We start from the raw sequence: 22,108 nt of genomic DNA on the forward strand, positions 1-22,108 counted from the left end.
CCACTAACATCTGACCAAGGAGCTGGTGTCCAGGTCCCCCAGAAAGAAAACAGTGCCATCTTATGATAGTTACTAAGCACTTCTTGGCAGCAGACATTGTTAGGTACTTCAGGTGTGTCACCTCCAATCCTTAGAACAATCCCGCAGGTAGATGCAAAAACCAAGATACAGAGAGGGTTTTCAAGGAAACACCCTCTACCCAGAGGCCTCCAGAAAGACGCTGGACTACAGTAGAACAGGCAAACCAAAAGCCTTCAGATCCCAACAAGACCAAGCCCAGGAAACCATGTGCAATGCAAACCATCTGTACTCTAGCGTCAGAACATCACACTCCCTGCCATCCTCACCTGGTAACGTCATTCCAACAGCAGAAATGCTGTGAAATAAGGCACATCCTTAACACAGGTTCATCCACTGGACCCCTCCCATCTCATGGGACCCCCCTTTTGTCACTCCTCAGTCTTTTCACAGTAGCATTCATATGACATATTTATAGTATGCATTTTTTCTTTTTTTCCCCTTCTTTTCATAGGCATTGATATAGTATGCATTTTTAAACCACACTTCACTCACAGTAGCAGAGTCAACATATGGCTGAACCTTACTCGCTCACCTGGGGCTTTTGATCTCAGTCTCTGAAACAGTTTACCTACCTAATTTTTCCCCTTGTTCCCTTTTTTAGCTATTTGATGTGAAGGCCACGAGTCTTTTCTATTTTCCACAGGAATTGGTGTCAGTAACTGTAAACTCATCCTGGAACAGCCAATGCAAGGATGAACATCGGGCAGCGGGCCAGACGTGGTCCATAGGCCACCGTTTGCCAAACACTGCTCAAAAGCCTGATCAAAGGCCACAGCAGGATCTTTAAAATCGCCAATTAGAAGAAATATCCATTTGGTAGCATAGCAGAAGGTGGGTTGAAAGAGACAGAAGATATCATTCATTCAGCCGGCATTTAAGGACCTGTAAGCTACCAGGTGCTGCTCCAGATACACATGACAGTTCGTGTCTTTGAGGAGCTTAGAGACTTGCTGGATGGGGAAACAGACCAGCAACTCCACAGCCTAGCATGCTGGAAGCTCTGACAGCGGCAGGTTCAGGGCATGGGAAGCTGCCAGAGGGGGCACTGCAGTCATGGCAGGGATGAATTCCTGGACAATGTAACAGTAATGGAAACAGCATGTACAAAGGCAGCAGAATAGCAATGCTGTTGTATTTGGAGAACTGTCAGCAATTTAGTACGGCCAAATACAGGGTGAATGTGAGAGTGGCAAAAGATGAGGCTGGAAATTACAAATATGTGCCATTCTAAACCTTTCACAAAGGAAGGAATCCCTCTGCCCTTTTAAGAGACTCCTGTGCAGTTCACAGGACCAGGTTTGCACGCACAACCCATGAGGCTTCAGAGGATGACAGCGCCATTAAATCTACTGCTGGAATGCCACGGAAGCTCTGGGCCACACACAACGATGGCCCTTTACCACGATCAGAAAAGCAACACAGTCACGGTTCCTAAGAAGATTCCACAGATCATCAAGGTAGTACTTCATCCTGTAAAAAATGACCAAAGTCTTGGGGAACTCAGAGCCTTTCTGTGTAAATACTTGCCCTCATAATGTATCTTGTAGGTTCAATCTTTAGCACATACTGGAGAGTACACATGGAGCAGAAGTCCCCAGCTGATGCTATCTTCAATTGCAGGTCACCAGTCTAGTTTCACAAATTACAAGAAGGCTAGAAAGACCCTCCTCAACCCTGGGGTCATGTTTTTTCCAAGCCTGGCTGCTCTTCTATTCCATACTTTATTTCAACTCAGCAAAATGTAGAAATGTTAGTTATCTGTGAATGGCACCATAAGCTCTTCAGAAAAAAAAAGACCATCCAATAAATTATAGTATCTATCATTAAAAATAACAAACTGCCACATAGCGCCGCACAGCCCAGCTGTCCAAACGAGAAAATGGAGGCTAGGGAGGATGTCATTATTGATCAGCGGTTACAGTAATTAGAGGCTGAGGTGAGTGGAAAGAACCTTTCAGACCTCCTGACTTTTGTCCTTTTCTCAGACGACTCCAATTAGCCAAATACCATTATAAAAGGCCTTTCAAGAGACTGTTATTTGCTCAACAGTATCAAGCATCCTAAGTTCTTCTCCTTTCAAACTAAGCGTCTTTAAATCACTAATTAATATGACTTTAAATAACCATACGACACTATCCACATTTCATGGGTAAACAAATTTCCCTGTCACCTAAAAACATACAGCCAGGACCCCATCAATCACAGTGTGCGTCCCCTTTCCAGGACAAGGGGCACCCGACACCTCTAGAGGGTCATGCTGACTTTTCATCAAAAATCAAACACAATTTATATCTAATGGAAACACAGCCCATATGGAAGCATACTGATTTCATTCTCTGTTTTCTCACTGGGAATTAACAATCCACCAAAAACAACTGATCTTAGAAATACCTCACGATCATAGCTCCTCCTCTCTTTTCCCATAAACCGCCTGATTTGAAATCTAGCTGAGTCTGGTTGCAGCTTTGTCAGTCATCCAAACTGAGATGACGAATCTCTCCTAACTCACTCTACAAATACCATGGAGAAAACTTCCTACCATGACTAATTCAAACTCAGATTTTAAACATATATTCTCCTCCAGTATTTCTGGTAGACCTTAAAAAGAGAAAAAGAAAGAAAAAGAAACTGTCTTCAGGATTCTAGTGTGGAGAAGATACACCGAAGAGAGATCACAGCATGGGGCGGAATTAACTAAGGGCTCTGGCCATAAAAGCAATGGCCAGTCGTGACCACGTGAGGGAGACAAGGAGTCTAATGGACGAGCCACATCCAACTCAAAGCCTCCGTCCTCACTTAGGGCTGGTGAAGACCACAGGCCACGGTTAAACATGCTATTTCAATAAGAATTCACATTTACTTATTCTACACGCATATATTAAAAGAGCCTCCAATGTGACCTGTTACAAAATGTCTAATTACTCAAAAATATAGCATACAGATCACCCTTTTTGAAAGATCACATGAGGAAAAGGTACAACTATCACACGATAGCCTTAGAAGTGAACAAAGCTTAATAATATGAACAGGATAAGAAAAAAAGGAGGGAGCCGGGCGCGGTGGCTCACGCCTGTAATCCCAGCACTTTGGGAGGCCGAGGTGGGCAGATCACGAGGTCAGGAGATCGAGACCATCCTGGCTAACACGGTGAAACCCTGTCTCTACTAAAAATACAAAAAAATTAGCTGGGCGTGGTGGTGGGCACCTGTAGTCCAGCTACTCCGGAGGCTGAGGCAGGAGAATGGCGTGAACCCGGGAGGCGGAGCTTGCAGTGAGCCGAGATCGCGCCACTGCACTCCAGCCTGGGCGACAGAGCAAGACTCCGTCTCAAAAAAAAGAAAAAAAAAAAAAAAAAAAAAAGGAGGGGAAGGCAGAGGTTAAAGTATCACCAAGAACCCTCGCTGTATTTTCCTGTAGAAGTTTTCTTTGCCACCTGGAGAAAGACGCTGACTCTGCGTCCTGGACGGGAAGGGCAGGGGAGATAGGCAGGCAGGCACACACCCACTACCACTCCCAGGCACAAGGATGCTCATCAACCATGCATGAATGCTATTAACAAAAAAGAAACATAGCAACAGAGCAATTAACAGAGAGCCCTGTGTGCTCATCCACTCTCTGTTCTTCCCGGTGGCCATCTGATGGACACGCGTGCAAACATCAACCTCCGAGCACGTAGGGCTGGGAAACACAGTCTACTTCTGAGTGCTGTCATCAAAACAAGACAAGGCCTCCCAGGTCTGGAGTGGAGACAGTCGGGTTCATCAGCCTGACACAGAAGAGCGGAATGGGTCACTCCAATTATTGGTCCTGCATACACGCTCAGTCATCTCACCATGTCCATGGAAACCACAGGGCACCCAAAGGGGAAGATATGGCCCATGCCCTTGAGAAATACAAACTCCAACAGAAAGACACAACACAGCATACGTATACATACACATACAGTGTACACACACATACGTGTTCGTTGTAAAAAGAACGTGCATTTTATTTTATTTTATTTTTTAATTTTGAGATGGAGTCTCACTCTGTCACCCAGGCTGGGGTGCGGTGGTGTGATCTCAGCTCACTGCAATCTCCACCTCCCGGGTTCAAGTGATCCTCCTGCCTCAGCCTCCCAAGTAGCTGGGATTACAGGCATGCGCCACCTCGCCCGGCTAATTTTTGTATTTTTAGTAGAGATGGGATTTCACCATGTTGGCCAGGTTGGTCTCAAACTCCTGACCTCAGGTGATCCGCCCACCTCACCCTCCCGAAGTGCTGGGATTACAGGAGTGAGCCACCATGTCTGGGCAAGAATGTGCTTCTGAAAAATGCCTGAGGACCCAAGTCAGAATCAACTTTCCCATAAGCAATCATGATGAAGGCAAGGGCTGTGACAACATCACTCACACCTCGGCAGCCATGCGCTTGGCATCTAGGCTTTGCCAGGTCCAGCTCCAGGTAGAGAGCAGGCAGAATGAGGTCTTCTCCCATGGAGGGAGACAAGCATGGACCAACTAAATACGCAACTGATGACCGAATTGTAACTGTGGTAAGTGCAGGAAGGAAGACAGCAGAGGCCCAGAGTTCCTGGTCTAGCTAAAGACTTGTGAAGGCTTTCAAGAGGAGGCCAGGCCCAAGAGGAGTCACGTGGTGAAGGTGCAGGGTGTGGGGACAGGGGAGGTGCACCGGCCCTACTGTGGGAAGGAAAGTGTGTGCTAAAGAAGTTCAAGATGCAGCAGACGCAGCAGGCAAAGGAGTGACACTGACAGCTCAGGCGAAGGGCTCAGGGCCGTGCCACCACAACTTACCAGCCTTGGGAACTGTGCTTGCTGAGGTGAGGTGTGTGGGGACACTGCCACCAGGAGAGAACAAACTCCTGGCTACAGGGGCAGATGGATGTGCCATGGGTCAGGAATGGCACCCGAGATTCTAAGCCCCTGCACAGAATCCAGGCTCTGCCTCCTTAGAGTTGGTGGATTGTGGGGAGGCTCAAGAAATCCCAGCAGAGTTGGGGAGGTAGGCACACTCCCAGGGGCTGGGGAGAGCAAAAATCCACTACAGCAGGTTAACACCAGACCACTGCCCAAGTCGCCATGGAGCCACAGCCTCCCCAGCAGGAGACACAGGTGGCTCTGGGAGCTCTGCCTTGGCCTGCTGCTCCCTCCCGTCACCAAAACGCCAGAGTGCAAATGGGCCATGCAGCCAGCTTTCACGGTGGCCCTGCTGGCCACCTGCTCACTCTGCAGGTACAACCAAGAAAAGCGTAGTTCAAATGCAGCCCCAAAAGCAACAGCGACCCAATACACGCAGAAAAGAAGCTGCACGCCTGTCGCAGGGGCCCTGGTCAGAGCAGAGATTCACCTGGGTCACCAGAAGTCCTCAACAGCAAATAACAGCTACTCCACACGAGCATGCAAACGGCCACAATAAGCGGTGTGTGCCTTCAGAACCTTGGCAACAAAGAACCACAGGAGTTCACAAAAGGAGAATTCCTTTCTCATAGAGATGGCCATGGAAATCACTATAGAGAAATCAATGTTTCCTTTACAGAATGCTAGCATGTCAACAGGTGCAGCGAGAAGATGGGCTTTATGAGGGCTGCTTAGTGTATACTGGGTTTCTTTTTTCTTGGGCGGGGATGGGAGGGACAGAGTTTCACTCTTGTTGCCCAGGCTGGAGTACAATGGCGTAACACTGGCTCACTGCAAGCTCCGCCTCCTGGGTTCAAGTGATTCTCCTGCATCAGCCTCCTGAGTAGCTGGAATTACAGGGGCCCGCCACCACCCCTGGCTAGTTTTTGTATTTTTAGTAAACACGGGGTTTCACCATGTTGGCCAGGATGGTCTCGAACTCCTGACCTCAGGTGATCCGCCCACCTGGGCCTCACGAAGTGCTCAGATAACAGGAGTGAGCCACCACGCCCAGCCAGAATTAGTGCATTTAAACCTCACAACTACCCTCAGAGATGTACACCCCACATTACCCTGGAGCCAGAGCCTACTCGAAGACAGACAGAGAACAGCCAGGGGAAAGCAGTGGGTGGAGGGCTGGAGAGAAAGATGTACTGCTTTTAGAAACGTGAAAACAGAGAAGCACGAAATGTGTGAGGTGCCAGGACACGAGAGTGAGGGAGTGGAGTCCCCCGCCTGGACAGCAGCAGTGACGGAGCAGCACTGCAGGGGGCAGTAATGAGCCAACCGGACGGCCTGCAGGGAGGAGAGCCCGTTCCCCAGGGGAGAGTGCTGCCTTCCCAGAAGCTGTCCTCGACGGGAGAGAGCCCTTCGAGACCCTACTCTTTCCTGGGAGTGGTGAGCACCCAGGGCCTGGCACGGGGACAGGAAGTCCCGGCCCTCCCATCGCCAGAGATCTCTCCAACAGCTTCCCAGCTGCACAGGCCCTGTGGGTCAGCAGAAGCCTTGTCTCCTTGCTGAAGAGAACCACATCACCCAGGGTAGCCTGCATCCAACTGCTGGTCAGTGAGAGAAGAGAAAGGCCCGGCCCCTCAGAACAACACGGGACACGTCTGCAGGGCACGGCAGTGCAGAGCTCCGCGTGCGGCTGAGGCCTGTGTCGATACAGCACTGAAGTCCAGCTTCTCCCACTGTCCAGTCTCGCCTCCGTCTCTTTCCTTCCGCAGGGCTGATCCCATGAGTACCTCCCAATACTCTCTGCACACATCAGTCTCCACTGCAGACAGCACTTTCCTGAGAAGCCAGCCGGCACCACACACTGGGCCAGGGTCAGGGGTGCAGGCAGGAAGGCAGGTTTGGGGCAGCTGAGCCCCACGTGCATAGGGAAACAGGTCATGTTTCCTGCTATCAAAAAGCAGATAGCACCCAGGAGCAGCATAAGAAGAGAAGATGAAGGCCAAGAAAGGAGCCCGGGAGAAAGGCAACCTTGAAACAGGGGCAGAGACACCGCGTGGCCCCATGAGAACAAACACACGCAAACCTCATCTTTGGTTCTGGAAGGAAGGATGGAGTCACCCAGTGACTCAAAGGGGCACAAGGGGCCCTGGGTTCTGCTCATGCCCGTCTCTGATCCGGGTGTTGATTACAGCGGTGGCCACTTGGTGAGAATTCACTGAGATCACTGAGACACATTCCTACGAGTCGTGTACTCCTCTATGTAAATGTTATGCTTTGACATTTATATTTTATAAAAGGCAGGCTAAGGAAATGGGAGGCAACACAGGAGGCTGAGAAGAAGCCTGAGAGGCGGAGGGAAAAGCCGTGGAGTTCGCCGGCCGGCCGAGGAGCAGGAAGAGATGGCGTCAAGGTGGGAGGAGGTGGCACAGGGCTCCCAGAGAGTGAGTGTGGGAGCAGGGAGCCAAGGCACGGGGCAGGGACCTTCTCACCGACGAGGAGCTGGGCAGTGTCTTCCACCCACTGAACCCTAAGCCCAGGGTTTACATGAACCAGCATCTAAAGTGCTCTCATTCACAGTCCCTTGAAAAAAAAATCGTGGTTTGAGCTCACTCACCCTGATCCGACAAGAAGTCCAGCATGGTCTGTAGAAGGAAGGACAGGTGTCTGACAGAGAGGGCTGGGTTCCCCATCCTTCGGGAGGCGTAGACCAGTTCATGGAGCAAACGCATCTGGACCGCAGCCCAGCCTCTGTGCGCGCCTGTGATGGAAGTTACAAAACATCACAAAAGTGCTTGGAGACTTGGAGAGGGTGCAGGAAGTACACTTAATCTAAGTTGTAAAACTTGGCAATTTGAAGACAAATGCCTCAACCATCAAACTCAAAGAGCAAAAAAAAATTTCCTCTGTTTTTAATGACCCTGGAAAAGGACTTTAAAGTTGGCATGGTTTTCATACAGCAAAAACAGGTATCACATTATAGCTTCTCTCTTCTGCAAAGACATGATTTGATTTCAAAAATTACCTGTTTTGAAATAATAAAGTTAGAACAAAAGTTGGTTTTCATATATCTGAGTTAGAGACATACTTTTTTTTCAAGAAAATACTCATATTTGAAGGGCCTTCATTATCAACAACCAAGAACATTAAATCAAAAATATTTCTCTAAAATATGAGAAAAAAGAAGAAAAGTAGATAGCTAAATTAGAAAAAAAGTTAAACTCTATAGTTGTTCACTCCAAAATAGTTTGGCATCTTTGAATTAAAGATGGAGAAATCTGGATGCACAGACAGTCGAAAAGTATCTCTTTTTTTAAGAGATGGGGTCTTTCTCTGTCATCCAGGCTGGAGTGTGGTGGTACAATCATAGCTTACTGCAGTCTGGACCTCCTGGGTTCAAGCAATCCAATCCTCCCACTTCAGCCCCCTGAGGAGCTGGGACTACAGGTATACACTACCATGCCCAACTAATTTTATTTTATGTTTTGTTGTTGTTGTTTTTTTCCTGTAGAGACAGGGTCTCCCCATGTTGCCCAGGCTGGTCTTGAACTCCTGGCCTAGAGCGATCCTCCCACCTTGGCCTCCCAGAGTGCTGGGATTACAGGTATGAGCCACTGCTCCCAGCCAACCTGTGCTAACACACACAGCCCGTGTGTGATAACAATCACACAGACTGGCTAATCACTGCTCCAGCTGATCCAAAACTTAGACCATGAAAAAACACATACAGGTTCATTCAAACTCCGACAAAACTGCCATGCACTGAAAGTCCATAATAGCTCACAACGGTTGGTTAACAAGTATTTACTGAGAACACAACACTGTGCAGGGCAGGTTCAGGAGAATGAGCAGGGAGATGAAAGGCCTGCTCTCGTGGCATTAACACTCTTGTGGGAAGAGTTAGGCCTCAGCCCTGGGAAACAGCGTGCTGGTGGATGCTGGGACAAACACAAACAGAAATCGTGAGGGCTGATGGGGCTGAGTGGTGCTGCGTCAGCCAGTGCAGGTGGGCAAGGAGGTGACCTCTGGGGTGAACCCTCGATGAGAAGGGGGCCACACCAAACTGTAAAGCGGAGACAGTAGTCATAGTACAAGTCAACGTTGTGAGGTTTAAGTGCAATAACCCATTTAAAGCACTTCGGCAGTGTATTTATCATAAGTTCTCCATAAATGCTAGTTGATATTAATATTATTATTCAATGAATATAATGTGGTTAACACACAGGCCAACCTTTGACTCTAGCTGTGACATGATTAATGATCCATCCTGTTCCACTGTTTCACTAAGAATGAGTCCTCCATTTTTTCAGATCCCTGTTGAGGTTATTTATTAAAATTACCTGCTTATGTGTCAAGGTATGACTTCCTGTACCTGAAGACTGTGTGTTACTTACTATTGCATGCCCAGGACAGGGCCTGGCATGAGATTGGGCGCTCGGCTGATGCTGACTGGTGAGCAAGCAGAATAAGAAGGGATGCTTCCTCCCCAATGCAAATAGCAGGGGCCCTTCCTTCTATCCTAACCTTTCTCTGTTTGCCCACTGATATTTGAAGATGCTGCTCCAAGAGTTCCGCCACTCACAGCCCTTCCTGACCTCTTCTCTCAGCACCCTGCCCTGCACAGCTGACCAGTCCCTCTTCTATATTTCCACTGTATTTTGCACAAAGTTCAGCTCATAGGAGTTATCTGGCAGGTACCATAAGGCATCCGTAATCTCATGTTTTTGCTTCTCTCATCGATCCTTAATTTCCTTGGGAGGCAGGTTTGGTCTTATCCATTCGAGTGGCCTTAATGCCTGGCAGGGTGCCTGGTAACAAAGTTGGTACTTAACACGCATGTGGATCAGGACGCAAAGCTGACGAAAGGAAACCTCCCATGTTGTGGACATGCATACAGCTATGAAGGAGAACAGTGATGCGGTTTCTGGGATCTGCTATAAAATACTTCAACAAAAAATAAATACAGTAAAAATAAAGCCAGTGTGGTCAAATCTTGATAATGATTTAATCTGGGCAATGGACTCATTATTCTATTCTATCCTCTCTAATTTGTATATATTTAAAGTATTTCTTCATAACTTCTCATTGAAATCCGTGGAGCTGACCCTACACACACTTAAAAAAATAAAAATAAAGAAAACACCACTTTATGTCTCGGTAGTTTATCTTCGTGACATCTTTTGGAATATAAAATGGTAGTACTTCTCATACAACTGCAGGGAAGGAGAGAAAGACGAGTCCCTGCAATATTCCATATTGTCAAAAGAAGCCAAGACCAAATGCCAAAATGAAGAAGAGATTTTTTTAAAGATTATGAAGCTGAAATCAATGTCATGACTAACCTAGCCATGAATTCAGAAAGACCCAATTTAACTAATCTCAACACTACCATATCTAGAAGGTTTTCTCACATAGGAATTGGGCAAATATCACTTTGCTGATTCTTTTAAAAATAGATAATGATCCAGTTCCTACCATGGGCGATTATGAGTAAGACCGAGTATAAATGTTCTTAACAGTAAATAGTGTACAAGCCGTAATTTCTACGTGGCTCAAAGTGCTCTCCCTATAAAATGTGAATTGTTTTTCTGAAAACAGATTTGCAGCATATGACCCAGTGATAAAATTTTCAATACTCTTGTAATCAAAAAGTTCACCAATTTGGAGGTTTATTATATATATATGAACTACTGCCTTTTAGCAAATCCATCTGCCTTAGCAGTCTCTTTCTTTCATAAGAGTTCCTGGGCAAAATTTAATCCCTCGTCCAGGAAAAGGCTTGAGCAAAAGGCATGATCAAAAATCTTCATATACAGCAACACAAATAAGATTTAAATGATACTAAGCAGCCCCTTAAGCCAGCAAACACACACAGCGCACATCAGTGTTCCTACCTCGACTGGCTATAACCAGTTGGTGCAAATGTTCATTTCAAGAAAAAGACAGAATACATTTTAGGACCTGAGAATACAGACAATTTGCCTTTTATTCACAGGTACAGGGTATTAGTAGATTTCCATTAAATTCTCTGGGAGCTATTTAAAGCAGTCCAGAGCCACAGTGGAGATGGGGTTTAAAGTGACTTTTGTGTTTTGTTAAACACACAGTCAGCTGACATTTATCATTTTTACATTATTTAATTTCAGCCAGTCACCTTCTTTCTCTAGCCTCTTTCACAAAATAATGGCAAATGTCTCCTCCTGACACAGATTTTTTTCGTTTTTTTGAGACGGAGTTTCACTCTTGTTGCCCAGGCTGGAGTGCAATGCCACGATCTCGGTTCACCGCAACTTCCGCCTCCCGAGTTCAAGTAATTCTCCTGCCTCAGCCTCCCGAGTAGCTAGGATTACAGGTGTGTACCACCATGCCCAGCTAGTAGAGATGGGGTTTCACCATATTAGCCAGACTTGTCTTGAACTCCTGACCTCAGGTGACCCGCCTGCCTCAGCCTCCCAAAGTGCTGGGATTACAGGCGTCAGCCACTGCTCCCAGCCCCAAACATTTTTCAGATTTACTTACAAATCATGAGAAGTATTACAAGAAAGAACAAGAGAATTCAATGAAAAGAGAAAAATAACAGCATTTGATGAAAGAGAAAAATAAAACAGCTCCACTTAAGACTGAAAGGACCACTGAGGACCTCTCTGAAGAAATGGCATCCAGCTGTGACCTGAGGATGACTGGGAGGCAGGAAGAATAGGCAAGAGCATCCCGAAGGAGGCAAGAGGCATCAGAAGAGCTCAGACTGATGCAGTCTTAAATGTTATAGAAAACTGGCCCTAGGACAGGAAAAAAGGAAAATGAAGGCGACTCCTAAGACAACTTGCATAGAGCTCAGGAGGCTTGCTTTTACCCTGAAGCCAGCCTGGAGTTATATTCAAAGGATGCAAAAAAAAAAAAAAAAAAGGAACTGAAAAGCAATTTAAATCTTGCCTGAAGTCTCTCAAAAGCACAGCAAATGGGGATTCCATTCACAAGTGCACATCGAAATCTATTAAAACACACTTTCTCATCACTCTACAAAGCAGTAGTGTGATTGCTTTAAAAACTCTTTCTTCTTCCTAAACACTACTCCTTCCCAATCAAATTTCTCCAGAATCCAGCCTAAATGAGCTTAGACACCCAACTCTCCCCTGCTGAGACTCTGGGATCTAATCTCTCCTCCTCCACCAGTAACTCTTAGCAATCTTTTTTTTTTTTTTTTTGAGATGGAGTCTCGCTCTGTCACCCCGGCTCGAGTGCAGCGGTACATTCTCGGCTCACTGCAACCCCTCCACCTCCCAGGTTCAAGCGATTCTCCTGCCTCAGCCTCCTGAGTAGCCAGGATTACAGGCATGAGCCACTACACCTGGCTAATTTGTATTTTTTTAGTACAGACAGGGTTTCATTGTGTTGGCCAGGCTAGTCTCGAACTCCTGACCTCAAGTGATCCACCCATCTCAACCTCCCAAAGTGCTGGGATTACAGGCATGAGCCACCACACTTGGCCACTCTTAGCTTTTTAAAATGTAAATCCTACAAGTTTTAGGGCTTGTCCAGTTATTTTGTCCAAAATTAACTGTGCTGCTAGGGCAGGCCCCTCCCTGGCCCTCATCTGCAACCAAAGGCCAGGGAGGGCCTGCCCTAGCAACACACACTTCTTCTGGGGGAGCCAGGGAGGGACAGGCCTTGCAAACCCCGTTCATGCTGGCCTCAGGGGATGCTATGGGAAGCACACTAGACCTGACCACAGATCTCATTCGACTAACAGCCACTAACATTTGCTGAGCACTGTCCAAAGCACCTCCCAAGGACCGACCAATTCAATCCTTACAACCTCCACCAGTAAACTAGCGTAAACCAGGGCCTCACTTACAGATGAGAAAGTGGGCACACAGGACTCAGGGACACGGCCAGCGTCCCACAGCTGGTCAGTAATGGCATCCTGCGCTCTCACCAGCTGTGCGACCTAAGGAGTAACACTGAGCCCGCCTGCCCTGGCCCCTCACATGGCATGTGGAACGTGCGGCCTCCACTCACCAGGCTGTAAGAAACGAGGTTACGCATGTGAAACCATTTACCACGAGGCCACAGCTAGCCTTGGCGTGGATTAGAAAGAGACGCCCCGTAGGCAAACGCAGCCTGCAGGCACCAGGCTTAGCAAGGCATGCCCAGAAAGTCCCTGTGGGAGGCAACAGCGCCCCTTCGTCTGAGTGCACCCCCAGCTGTGAGCCGCAGATGGCTGGCAAGCACGGCCCAGCACCCCACACAGGCCACAACTGCACGGCGACCCAGCCCAGCACAGCAGCTGCTCCGGGTATGTCACCTAAAATACCGAGAAACAGTGAAGAAAATGTGAACAATCACCTTTTCTGAACAATCAATTTTATGTAACATCTAATAAGGACAGTTTATTTCAACTTTTAAGTTCAGGGGTACAAGCGAAGGTTTGCTACACTGGTAAACTTGTGTCGTAGGGGTTTATTGTACAGATTAGTTTGTGACCCAGGTATTAAGCCTAGTACCATTAGTTATTTGTCCTGATCCTTTCCCTCCTTCTACCCTCCACCCTCCAAAAGGCACCAGTGTATGTTATTCCCCTCTATGTGTCCATGTGTTCTCATCGTTTAGCTCCCACTTATAAGTGAGAACATGTGGTATTCAGTTTTCTGTTCCTGCATTCGTTTGGTATGAATGATGGCCTCCAGTTCCATCCATGTCCCTGCAAAGAACATGACCTCATTCTTTTTATGGCTGCATAGTATTCCATGGTGCATATGCAGCACATTTTCTTTATCCAGTCTATCACTGATGGGCATTTAGGTTGATACCATGTCTTTGCTATTGTAAATAGTCCTGCAATGAATGTATGTGTGCATGTGTCTTTATAATAGAATGATTTAAAGAAATATAAATCATACTATTATAAAATTTTTTTAATAAATAAAAATATCCCTAATTTCGAGGCTTACTATAAAGCCATAGTACTCAAGATAGTGTGGTACTGGTGAAAGAACAGACAAATAGGTCAATGGAGCAGAAGAGATAGCCCAGAAATAGAACCTCAAGTATAGTCAACTGGTCTTTTTCCAAAGCAGCAAAGACAATCAATGGAGCAAAGACAGTGTTTTCAATAAATGGTGCTGAAATAACTGGACATCCACAAGCAAAAACAATAACTCTAGACACAGACCTTACACTCTTCACAAAAATTAACTCAAAGCGGATCATAAACCCAAATGCAGAATGAGAAAATACAAACTTCCCAGAAGTTAACAGGAGAGAAAATCTTGGTGACCTTAGGTATACTAATGACTCTTTGGATATAACACCCAAGGTATAACCCATCAAAGAAAGAATTGATAAGCCAGACTGCATTAACATTTAAAACTTCTGCTCTGAAAGACATACCAAGAGAATGAGAAAACAAGACACAGACTGGGAAAAAATATTTGCAAAAGACACAACTGATAAAGGACTGTCATCCGAATCATACAAAAGACTCTTAAAGTCAACAGCAAGGAAACAACCCAATTAAAAAGGAGGCAAAAGATCTGAACAGACATCTCACCAAAGAAGGTATCCAGATGGCAAATAAGCGTAAGAAAAATGCTGAATATCACATGTCCTCAGGAAATTGCAAGGTAAAGCAACAAGATACCACTACACACCTATTAGAATGGCCAAAATCTAACACTGACAACCCCAAATGCTGACAAGGATGTGGGGCAACAGGAACTCTCATTCACCGCTGAAGGGGATGCAAAATGGTTCAGCCATTGTGGAAGACAGTTTGGTGGGTTCTTACAAAAGTAAACATATTTTTACCGTATCATCCAGGAACCATGCTCCTTGATATTTACCCAAATGAGCTGAAAACGTATGTCCACACAAAAACTTGCACACAAATGTTTATGGCTGCTTTACAATTGCCAAAACTTCCAAGCAACCAAGTTGTCAACCAAGATTCATTAGATGAATGTATAAATAACTGTGACATATTCTGATAGTAGAATATTATTCAGCACTATAAAGAAATGAGCTATCAAGCTGAGAAAAGACATGAAGGAAACTTAAATGTATATTACTAAGAGAAAGAAGCCAATTTGAAAAGGCTACATATTGTATGATTCCAACTATATGACATTCTGGGAAAGGCAAAACCATGGAGACAGTAAAAGGGTCAGTGGTTGCCAGAAGGTAATAGGGAGGGATGGATGAGAAGACAGAGCACAAAGGATTTTCAGGGCAGGGAAACTTCTCTGTATGATATCATAATGGTGGGTACTCGTCACTACACATGTGTCAAAACCCACAGAATGTACACCACCAAGAGTGAACCCTAATGTAAACTATGAACTTTGGGTGACGACGATGTGTCAACATAGGTTCATCAGTTGCAACAAATGTGCCACCCTGGTATGGGGTGTTGACACTGGGGAAGTCTGTGCATCTGCAGGGGCAGGAGGTAAGTGGGTCATCAGCCTCAATTCACACATCCTCATGGTCCATCTAAAGGTGCCAATCACGAAACAAGGGCTGGGGAGACAGGTTCCATCCCATCCCTCCAGGGAATACAGAGGAAAAAGAAATTAGAGAAAGGGAGGGCAGGTAAAGAAAAACTGTTACAAACCTCATCTCAGAGTGCACCTTATCCATCTTTGTGTATGACCTCACCAGGTCTCCTCTATTCTGCACCCCGTCATGGTTTTTAGGGTTTCTTTAAACATGGGGCTTGACATCTGTCCGTGCTGGATGTGCTGATGATTGGACTCATACTGTTAGCGGAGTTCATTTTGAACTTGGATTTTATCCCTTGCTTGTGTCTTAGCTATTGGTGATGATGCTGAGTGCAAGAGGTCAAGAGCAGAGTTCAGGACCCTCTCCAGCAGGCCTTCTCTTCTGCAGGGACGTCTCGGTTCTTGCTTTATGCTGGACCCCATTCACACGTGGAGGGTGAACACACAAACTCCCTGCCAGATCTCAGCCATCTCACCCACGCGCACAGCGCAACAGGCTCTTATCACTTGCCCAGAGTGGTCATGAGCACTCCGCCTGCCCCTGTGGCTCCAGAGAGGCAGGATCTCTTAGGCTCTAAAGACAAAAACCCACAAAAATCGGGGATTCATATGGGGAACTGGATGGGACTTAGGGGATTTTCAACCATGAACACATCTGCTTGCACGCAGGGCCTCAGCTTTTCCTGGCATAGCTTCAGGCCAGACCACAGCAATCCAGAGCAGAAGTGCCCTCCCCAGACTGCAAAAGCTCCCCTCAGGTCTAGTTCTCTTCCCTGAAGAGAAATAAGAGGCTAAAGCGCTGCGTACACTCCATCCCCAGCCTCCCTTCACTCCTGTTCACTGCCCACCTGACTCTCCTCCTGCTATATTACTCACTCAATCTGCGTTTTCTCTTCCAAACCCAGTGCCCTCCTTTTAAATGAGGCAGGAGGATCACTTCAGCCCAAAAGTTTGAGGCCAGCCTGGGCAGCATAGCGAGACCTCATCTCTAAAATATAAAAATAAGTAAATGATTTCCGATATCACAGTGTTCTCAGCCACGGATTTCGCAAAGTATGGCTGCCATGCCAAATCTGGCCACCACGTACTAATGTAAACACGGTTTCGTGGTTTACGTGCTGTCCGCAGCTGCTTTTACACCACAACAGCAGGGTCGAGTCATTTCCGCAGACACCATGTGGCCCATAAAGCCTGAAACATTGACTATCTGGCCCTTTACAGAGAACGTTTGCTGACCCCTGCCCGAAGCCAATCAGAATGCATCCTGAGAATCGGATTTGAGGTTCTATCAAATATAGGTGTTGCCTTGGGAAGATAGTTGAACAGTAAGAAGTCTGGGGAGTGTGACTTAGGAGTGACTCTCACCGCAACCATAGACACGTAAGTTAGAAGCAGGTTCTGGAAGGACCTGAGAGCTCTGTGCAAACACCGGGAAGCTGTCACATGTGAGAGGCACCTGTTTATTTCCACTGTAGAGGGCAGAAACTGTCTCCTTTGCCATTGCATCACTCACCCAACACACTGCATGGCATGGGGACAGGAGTATAATGAATTACCTGTTGAATCAATGTACAAAACAGTCCAATAGATATGTCTTCAGATATTCTCGCAGGTGAAAGTAAGGAGAAATTCAATGTTGGGGAGAGCCCTAACTATCAGAATTATCCAAAAGCAGAACTGGATTCATCATGAAGCCATGAGCACCTCCAGTCAGCAGAGGCCAGTGAAATCGATGCACATGACCACATAAAAAAGATGCTGAAGAAGCCAGGCGCTGTGGCTCACGCCTGTAATCCCAGCACTTTGGTAGGCCAAGGCAGGGAGATCACCTGAGGTCAGGAGTTCAAGACCATCCTGGCCAACAGGGTAAAACCCTGTCTCTACTAAAAATATAAAAATTAGCTGGGCATGGTGGCGGGTGCCTGTAATCCCAGCTTCTCAGGAGGCTGAGGCAGGAGAATCACTTGAACCCGGGAGGCGGAGGTTGCAGTGAGCCAAGATCGTGCCATTGCACTCCAGCCTGGGCAACAAGAGTGAAAGTCTGTCTCAGGAAAAAAAAAAAAAAAAAAAAAAAGGATGCTGAAGAACCCACTTTTGCCATGATAGGAAATGAACCTAGATGACATCTCAGTTGTTTCCTGTTAGAAGCCTATACCTTCACTAGCTCCAGGCTTGAACCGAAGAAAAAGTGCTGTATGTTCCCTATCTAAAAGCAACCCTCAAAAATGGTTTCTTTGATTTGTTTTTTGGTTTTTTGTTTTGTTTTGTTTTGAGACAAGGTCTTTCTCTGTCGCCCAGGCTGGAGTGCAGTTGCGCGATCCCAGCTCATTACAACCTCTGCCTCCCAGGTTCAAGCAATTCTCTTGCCTCCGCCTCCTGAGTAGCTGAGACTACAAGCACGTGCCACCATACCCAGCTAATTTTTGTATTTTTTGGTAGAGACAGCGTTTTACCATGTTGGCCAGGCTGGTCACGAACTCCTGACCTCAAGTGATCTACCTGCCCTGGTCTCCCAAAGTGCTAGGGATTACGGGAGTGAGCCACCACACCTGGCCCCAAAAAATGTTTTTTCTCCTTCTAATCAGACTTTGTCTAATACTGGGCATTATCCTTGTACATATTTGTTATTAGATTGATAGCTTTATTTTTAATACATATTACCCTGTATTAATATTTCACAATAAGAATTTACTGCTGAATGCATAGCTCTAGTATACACATATACCCAAGGATATTTATTCTGGGTTCATTGATTTGTGCTAACCTAACTAAATCTCATGAGTAAAATTCATTAGGTATTTCCAGTGTTTGGTTGATGATGATATACCATGCCAATGAACTCAAAGGCAAGAAATGACTCCCGCTGATAAAGATTCAAGAATTCGAGCCCCAAGGCAAAGCACCAGTACTTTTTCCTATAATCTGATTAGAGTAGGCACCCAACTCCAGAGCAGGGATCTACTTATTCTGGAGCACCAGCACCAACCACGATGTCTGCCACTCAGGGCAGGGGCTGAAACAGCATGTGATCATCTGACAGAAAGCAACACCTCAGCGCCAGCAACGGGACTCCAGTACCTCTGCTGAAATCTTTGGGATCCAGCGACAGACTGTAGCCGGGGAGCGTTTCCAGGAGGAGTTTGTAGCAGGCTCTCCACCCAGGCTCTGCGATGCTCGGGGCCACGCACTGCATAGCGGCCACGCGCTTGAAGAACGCAGACTTGCGATGGAAGCCGATCAGCTCGTAGAGCTCGGAGAGGACGCTGTAGCGCTGAATTTTCTCCTCCTCAGAAAGCTGAAGCACAGAAAGTAAAAAGCTTTTGAAAGAAATGTATAAGTGAAAAAAAGAAGCACACATTAAAAGTATTTCTTCATAAAACAAAGACCTGAGGAGACATCAAGGAGAGGGAATGCCTGGTGAGCAGTGCAGGGCACAGACCCCAGGGCAGTGGCAGGTGGCTTGAGACCTTCCCCAGCCATGGCTGCAGGTGCAGCCCATCCTCCTGCTGATAAAGCCCAGATTCTCTGCTACAAAGGTACTTGCTACAAATCTGAGACCTCTACTTTAAGTTCGTTTACAAAAGAAAAGAAAAGGAACAAGAGTTCATCTACACAACAAGATTTTATCAAGGTTTTCATCAAACACAAAAACTCCTAAAACACAAGAAGACACAGAACCATGTAACTGAGTAATGAATTGCTAATAATACCATTGAAATTAGACTTAAGACTTCAGGGTTTACAAAAAGTTTTCTTTCATCCAAGACCCAACTGAATCCTCCCAACAACCCTGTAGTGGAGCAATCAGAACTTTTGTTTCTTTCTTTTTTTTTTTTTTTTTTTTGAGACAGAGTCTCACTCTGTCGCTCAGGCTGGAGTGCAGTGGTGCAATCTAGGCTCACTGCAACCTCTGCCTCCCAGGTTCAAGCAATTCTCCTGCCTCATCCTCCTGTGTAGCTGAGATTACAGGCACCCACCCCCATGACTGGCTAATTTTTGTACATTCAGTAGAGACGGGATTTCACCATGTTAACCAGGCTGGTCTCAAACTCCTGACCTCAAGTGATCTGCCGGCCTCAGCCTCCCAAAGTGCTGGGATTACACGTGTGAGCCACCGTGCCCAGCCGACAACTTCTGTTTCTTCAGCACGTACTGTATGGAAGCAGACTTAACGTACCTGATTTACTCAATACAACCATCCTGTGAGCTGGCATATAAGGACATTAACAGCTCAAGGACACATGAATCACTGGTGCAAAATCACACAGCCAAGAAGTATCAGGGACAAGACCTGACTCTGGGCCTGGGCCCTGGTCACCGCACAGCTGCCTTCAGAGAAGAAGGCAGGCAGAGCCCACTCTGCTGCTCCAGGAGCACGGCTTAAGGAAGCGCTTCTCTCCCTCCTCTGCCCTGGATGATGAATGTTTCGCTGATGTTTCTGTGAGTACAGAGCCTTAGCTTGAACGCCCTTCCAACTTGGGCCTCCACACCCTCCCTCCATCCCCTCTCCTCTGCATTCACTGCCATGGCCTCGCTGGGGCCCTCGTCAGCCCTCATCTGGAAGAGGAATCGGCATCGTCTTCGTACCACCTCTCCACCTTCCTTCACCTATCCATACACCCTTGCCAGACTAAGGCCCCTGAGACATGGCTCAGAGCCCATCACCCCAGCCACGGTTTGAGTGTGCCTCCCCAAAATTCACACGTTGAAAGCCTAGCCCCCAAGGTGATGGAATTAGGAGGTGCGGACTTTACAAAGTGATTGGGTCGGGGGGTGAAACACTCACGAATGGAATTAGTGCCCTTATAAGAAGAGACCCTAAAGAGCTAGCTCACCTCTTCCACCATGTGAGAACAGAGAAAAGATGGCGGCCTACGAACAAGCAAGTGGGCCCTCCCCAGACACCAAACCTGCTGGCACCTGATCATGGCCTTCTAGCCTCCAGAACTGTGCACAGTACATTTCTATTGTTTATCAGCCACCCAGTCTGTGGCATTTTGTGACAGCAGCCTCATCGGACTAAGACAATCCCCATCTTGAAACCACTAGACCCCTCCGGGACTGTAAAATGGAGCCAAATGCCTTCACGGGCATGCCGGGCCCTCCTCAGTCAGGCCCAACCTGCTCTGGGAATTCGAGGCCCCACTGCCTACCTATGACCTCACCAAACTGAACAACTTTAACTCATTTGTCTGCTCACTCCGTCAACACATATTTACTGAACCCCTACTCTGTGCCAGCCACTCTGTGGCAGGGGATACAGTGGTGAACAAAACAGACTAAGACCCCTACCCTGGGGGCCTCCATGCTAACGACGGGCGAGTCCCCTGGCTTAGGATCAGTGGGGAGGACGACAATAAATCAATGAACAAAGAAACAAAATAGCTGCTCTAAGTCCAGTGAAATACACTTTGACATAGAATCATGGGTGGAAGCGTATGAGGTGGAGTGCACCAGGGGACGCCGCTGGGGCGTACAGGCTCTCTGCTCCTGCGCTCCCTCCACAGCCAAGTCTGACTCTCCCTTTGGAGCCTCGGTTCCAAGGCCACCCTCTCTAAGAAGCTCGTCCTCACACCCTTCAGCTGGAAGCTGCCGCTTCTTTCCCTAAATTCTCCTAACCATGCTGGGCTCCATAATGTCCTTTCTGTGTCTCCCGTACTATTTATGTACATGCCACATCTCTGCCACCCCCACTTTTCCTAGAGTGAAAGCTCATGCCGACGCCGACGACGTGTGAGAATCACCGTTGCTCCACCTGCTCACCAGCATATGAGGATATCAGTCTTTTTTATTTTACATGTTCTGGTGGCTTTAACTTCCATTTCCCTGAAAACTAATGATGTTGAACCTTTTTCATATGATTACTGGCTACTGGTATATCTTCTTTTGTGAAGTGCTTGTTCAAATCTTCTGACAGGTTTTAAAATTAGATCGTTTGTTTTATTACTGAGTCGTAGGAGTTCTGTATATATTCTGAATGCAAGTCCTTAGTTATACATGTTTTGCAAATATTTCCTCCCAGTCTGTTGCCAATTTATTTTCCTAAGGGAGTCTTAATAAGCGAAAGCATTTCACTGTGATGTTGCTCAATTTATCAGTTTTCTCTTCTATAGTTAGTGCCCTTCTATGTCCTAATCTTAGATAACCTTTGCCCAAGGTCACAAAGATATCCTATGTTTTCATCTAGAAGTTGTTGTCGAGGTCTATGGTCCATGAATATTCGAATTTGAGTAGGACATGGCCTGTCCCTTTCCAGGAGTGCACAGTACAGCAGCAAACAGAGGCCCCAGTGCTGGAGGACAGCATCCAGGGAGGAGGTGGAGGAGGTCTGTAAAAAGGAGGCAGGGGTTGGCTGGGCGCAGTGGCACACACCTGTAATCCCAGCACTTTGGGAGGCCAAGGCAGGCAGATCACCTAACGTTAGGAGTTCCAGACCAGCCTGACCAACATGGAGAAACCCCGTCTCTACTAAAAAATATAAAATTAACCAGGTGTAGTGGCGCACGCCTGTAATCCCAGCTACTTGGGAGGCTGAAGCAGGAGAACTGCTTGAAGCCGGGAGGTGGAGGTTGCAGTGAGCAGAGATCGTGCCACTACACTCCAGCCTGGGTAACAAGAGTGAAACTCCATGTCAAAGAGGAGGAGGAGGAGGAGGAGGAGGAGGAGGAGGAGGGGGAG

The 22,108-nt window shown here is 46.9% G+C and overlaps 1 protein-coding gene across 1 annotated transcript in view; it reads right to left on the bottom strand.

Annotated features, from left to right (window-relative positions):
- Window positions 1-22,108, bottom strand: part of TRAPPC9 (trafficking protein particle complex 9) — a 697,716-nt gene that overhangs the window by 604,855 nt on the left and 70,753 nt on the right. The window contains exons 8-9 of the mRNA XM_026454561.1: window positions 18,509-18,725; window positions 7,549-7,692 (exon numbers count right to left, since the gene is read on the bottom strand). Of these exons, the coding sequence (XP_026310346.1) occupies window positions 7,549-7,692; window positions 18,509-18,725 (361 nt within the window). The remainder of the gene's footprint in view (window positions 1-7,548; window positions 7,693-18,508; window positions 18,726-22,108) is intronic.

This window comes from Piliocolobus tephrosceles, chromosome 7 (genome assembly GCF_002776525.5).
Source record: "Piliocolobus tephrosceles isolate RC106 chromosome 7, ASM277652v3, whole genome shotgun sequence".
Taxonomy (NCBI): domain Eukaryota; kingdom Metazoa; phylum Chordata; class Mammalia; order Primates; family Cercopithecidae; genus Piliocolobus; species Piliocolobus tephrosceles.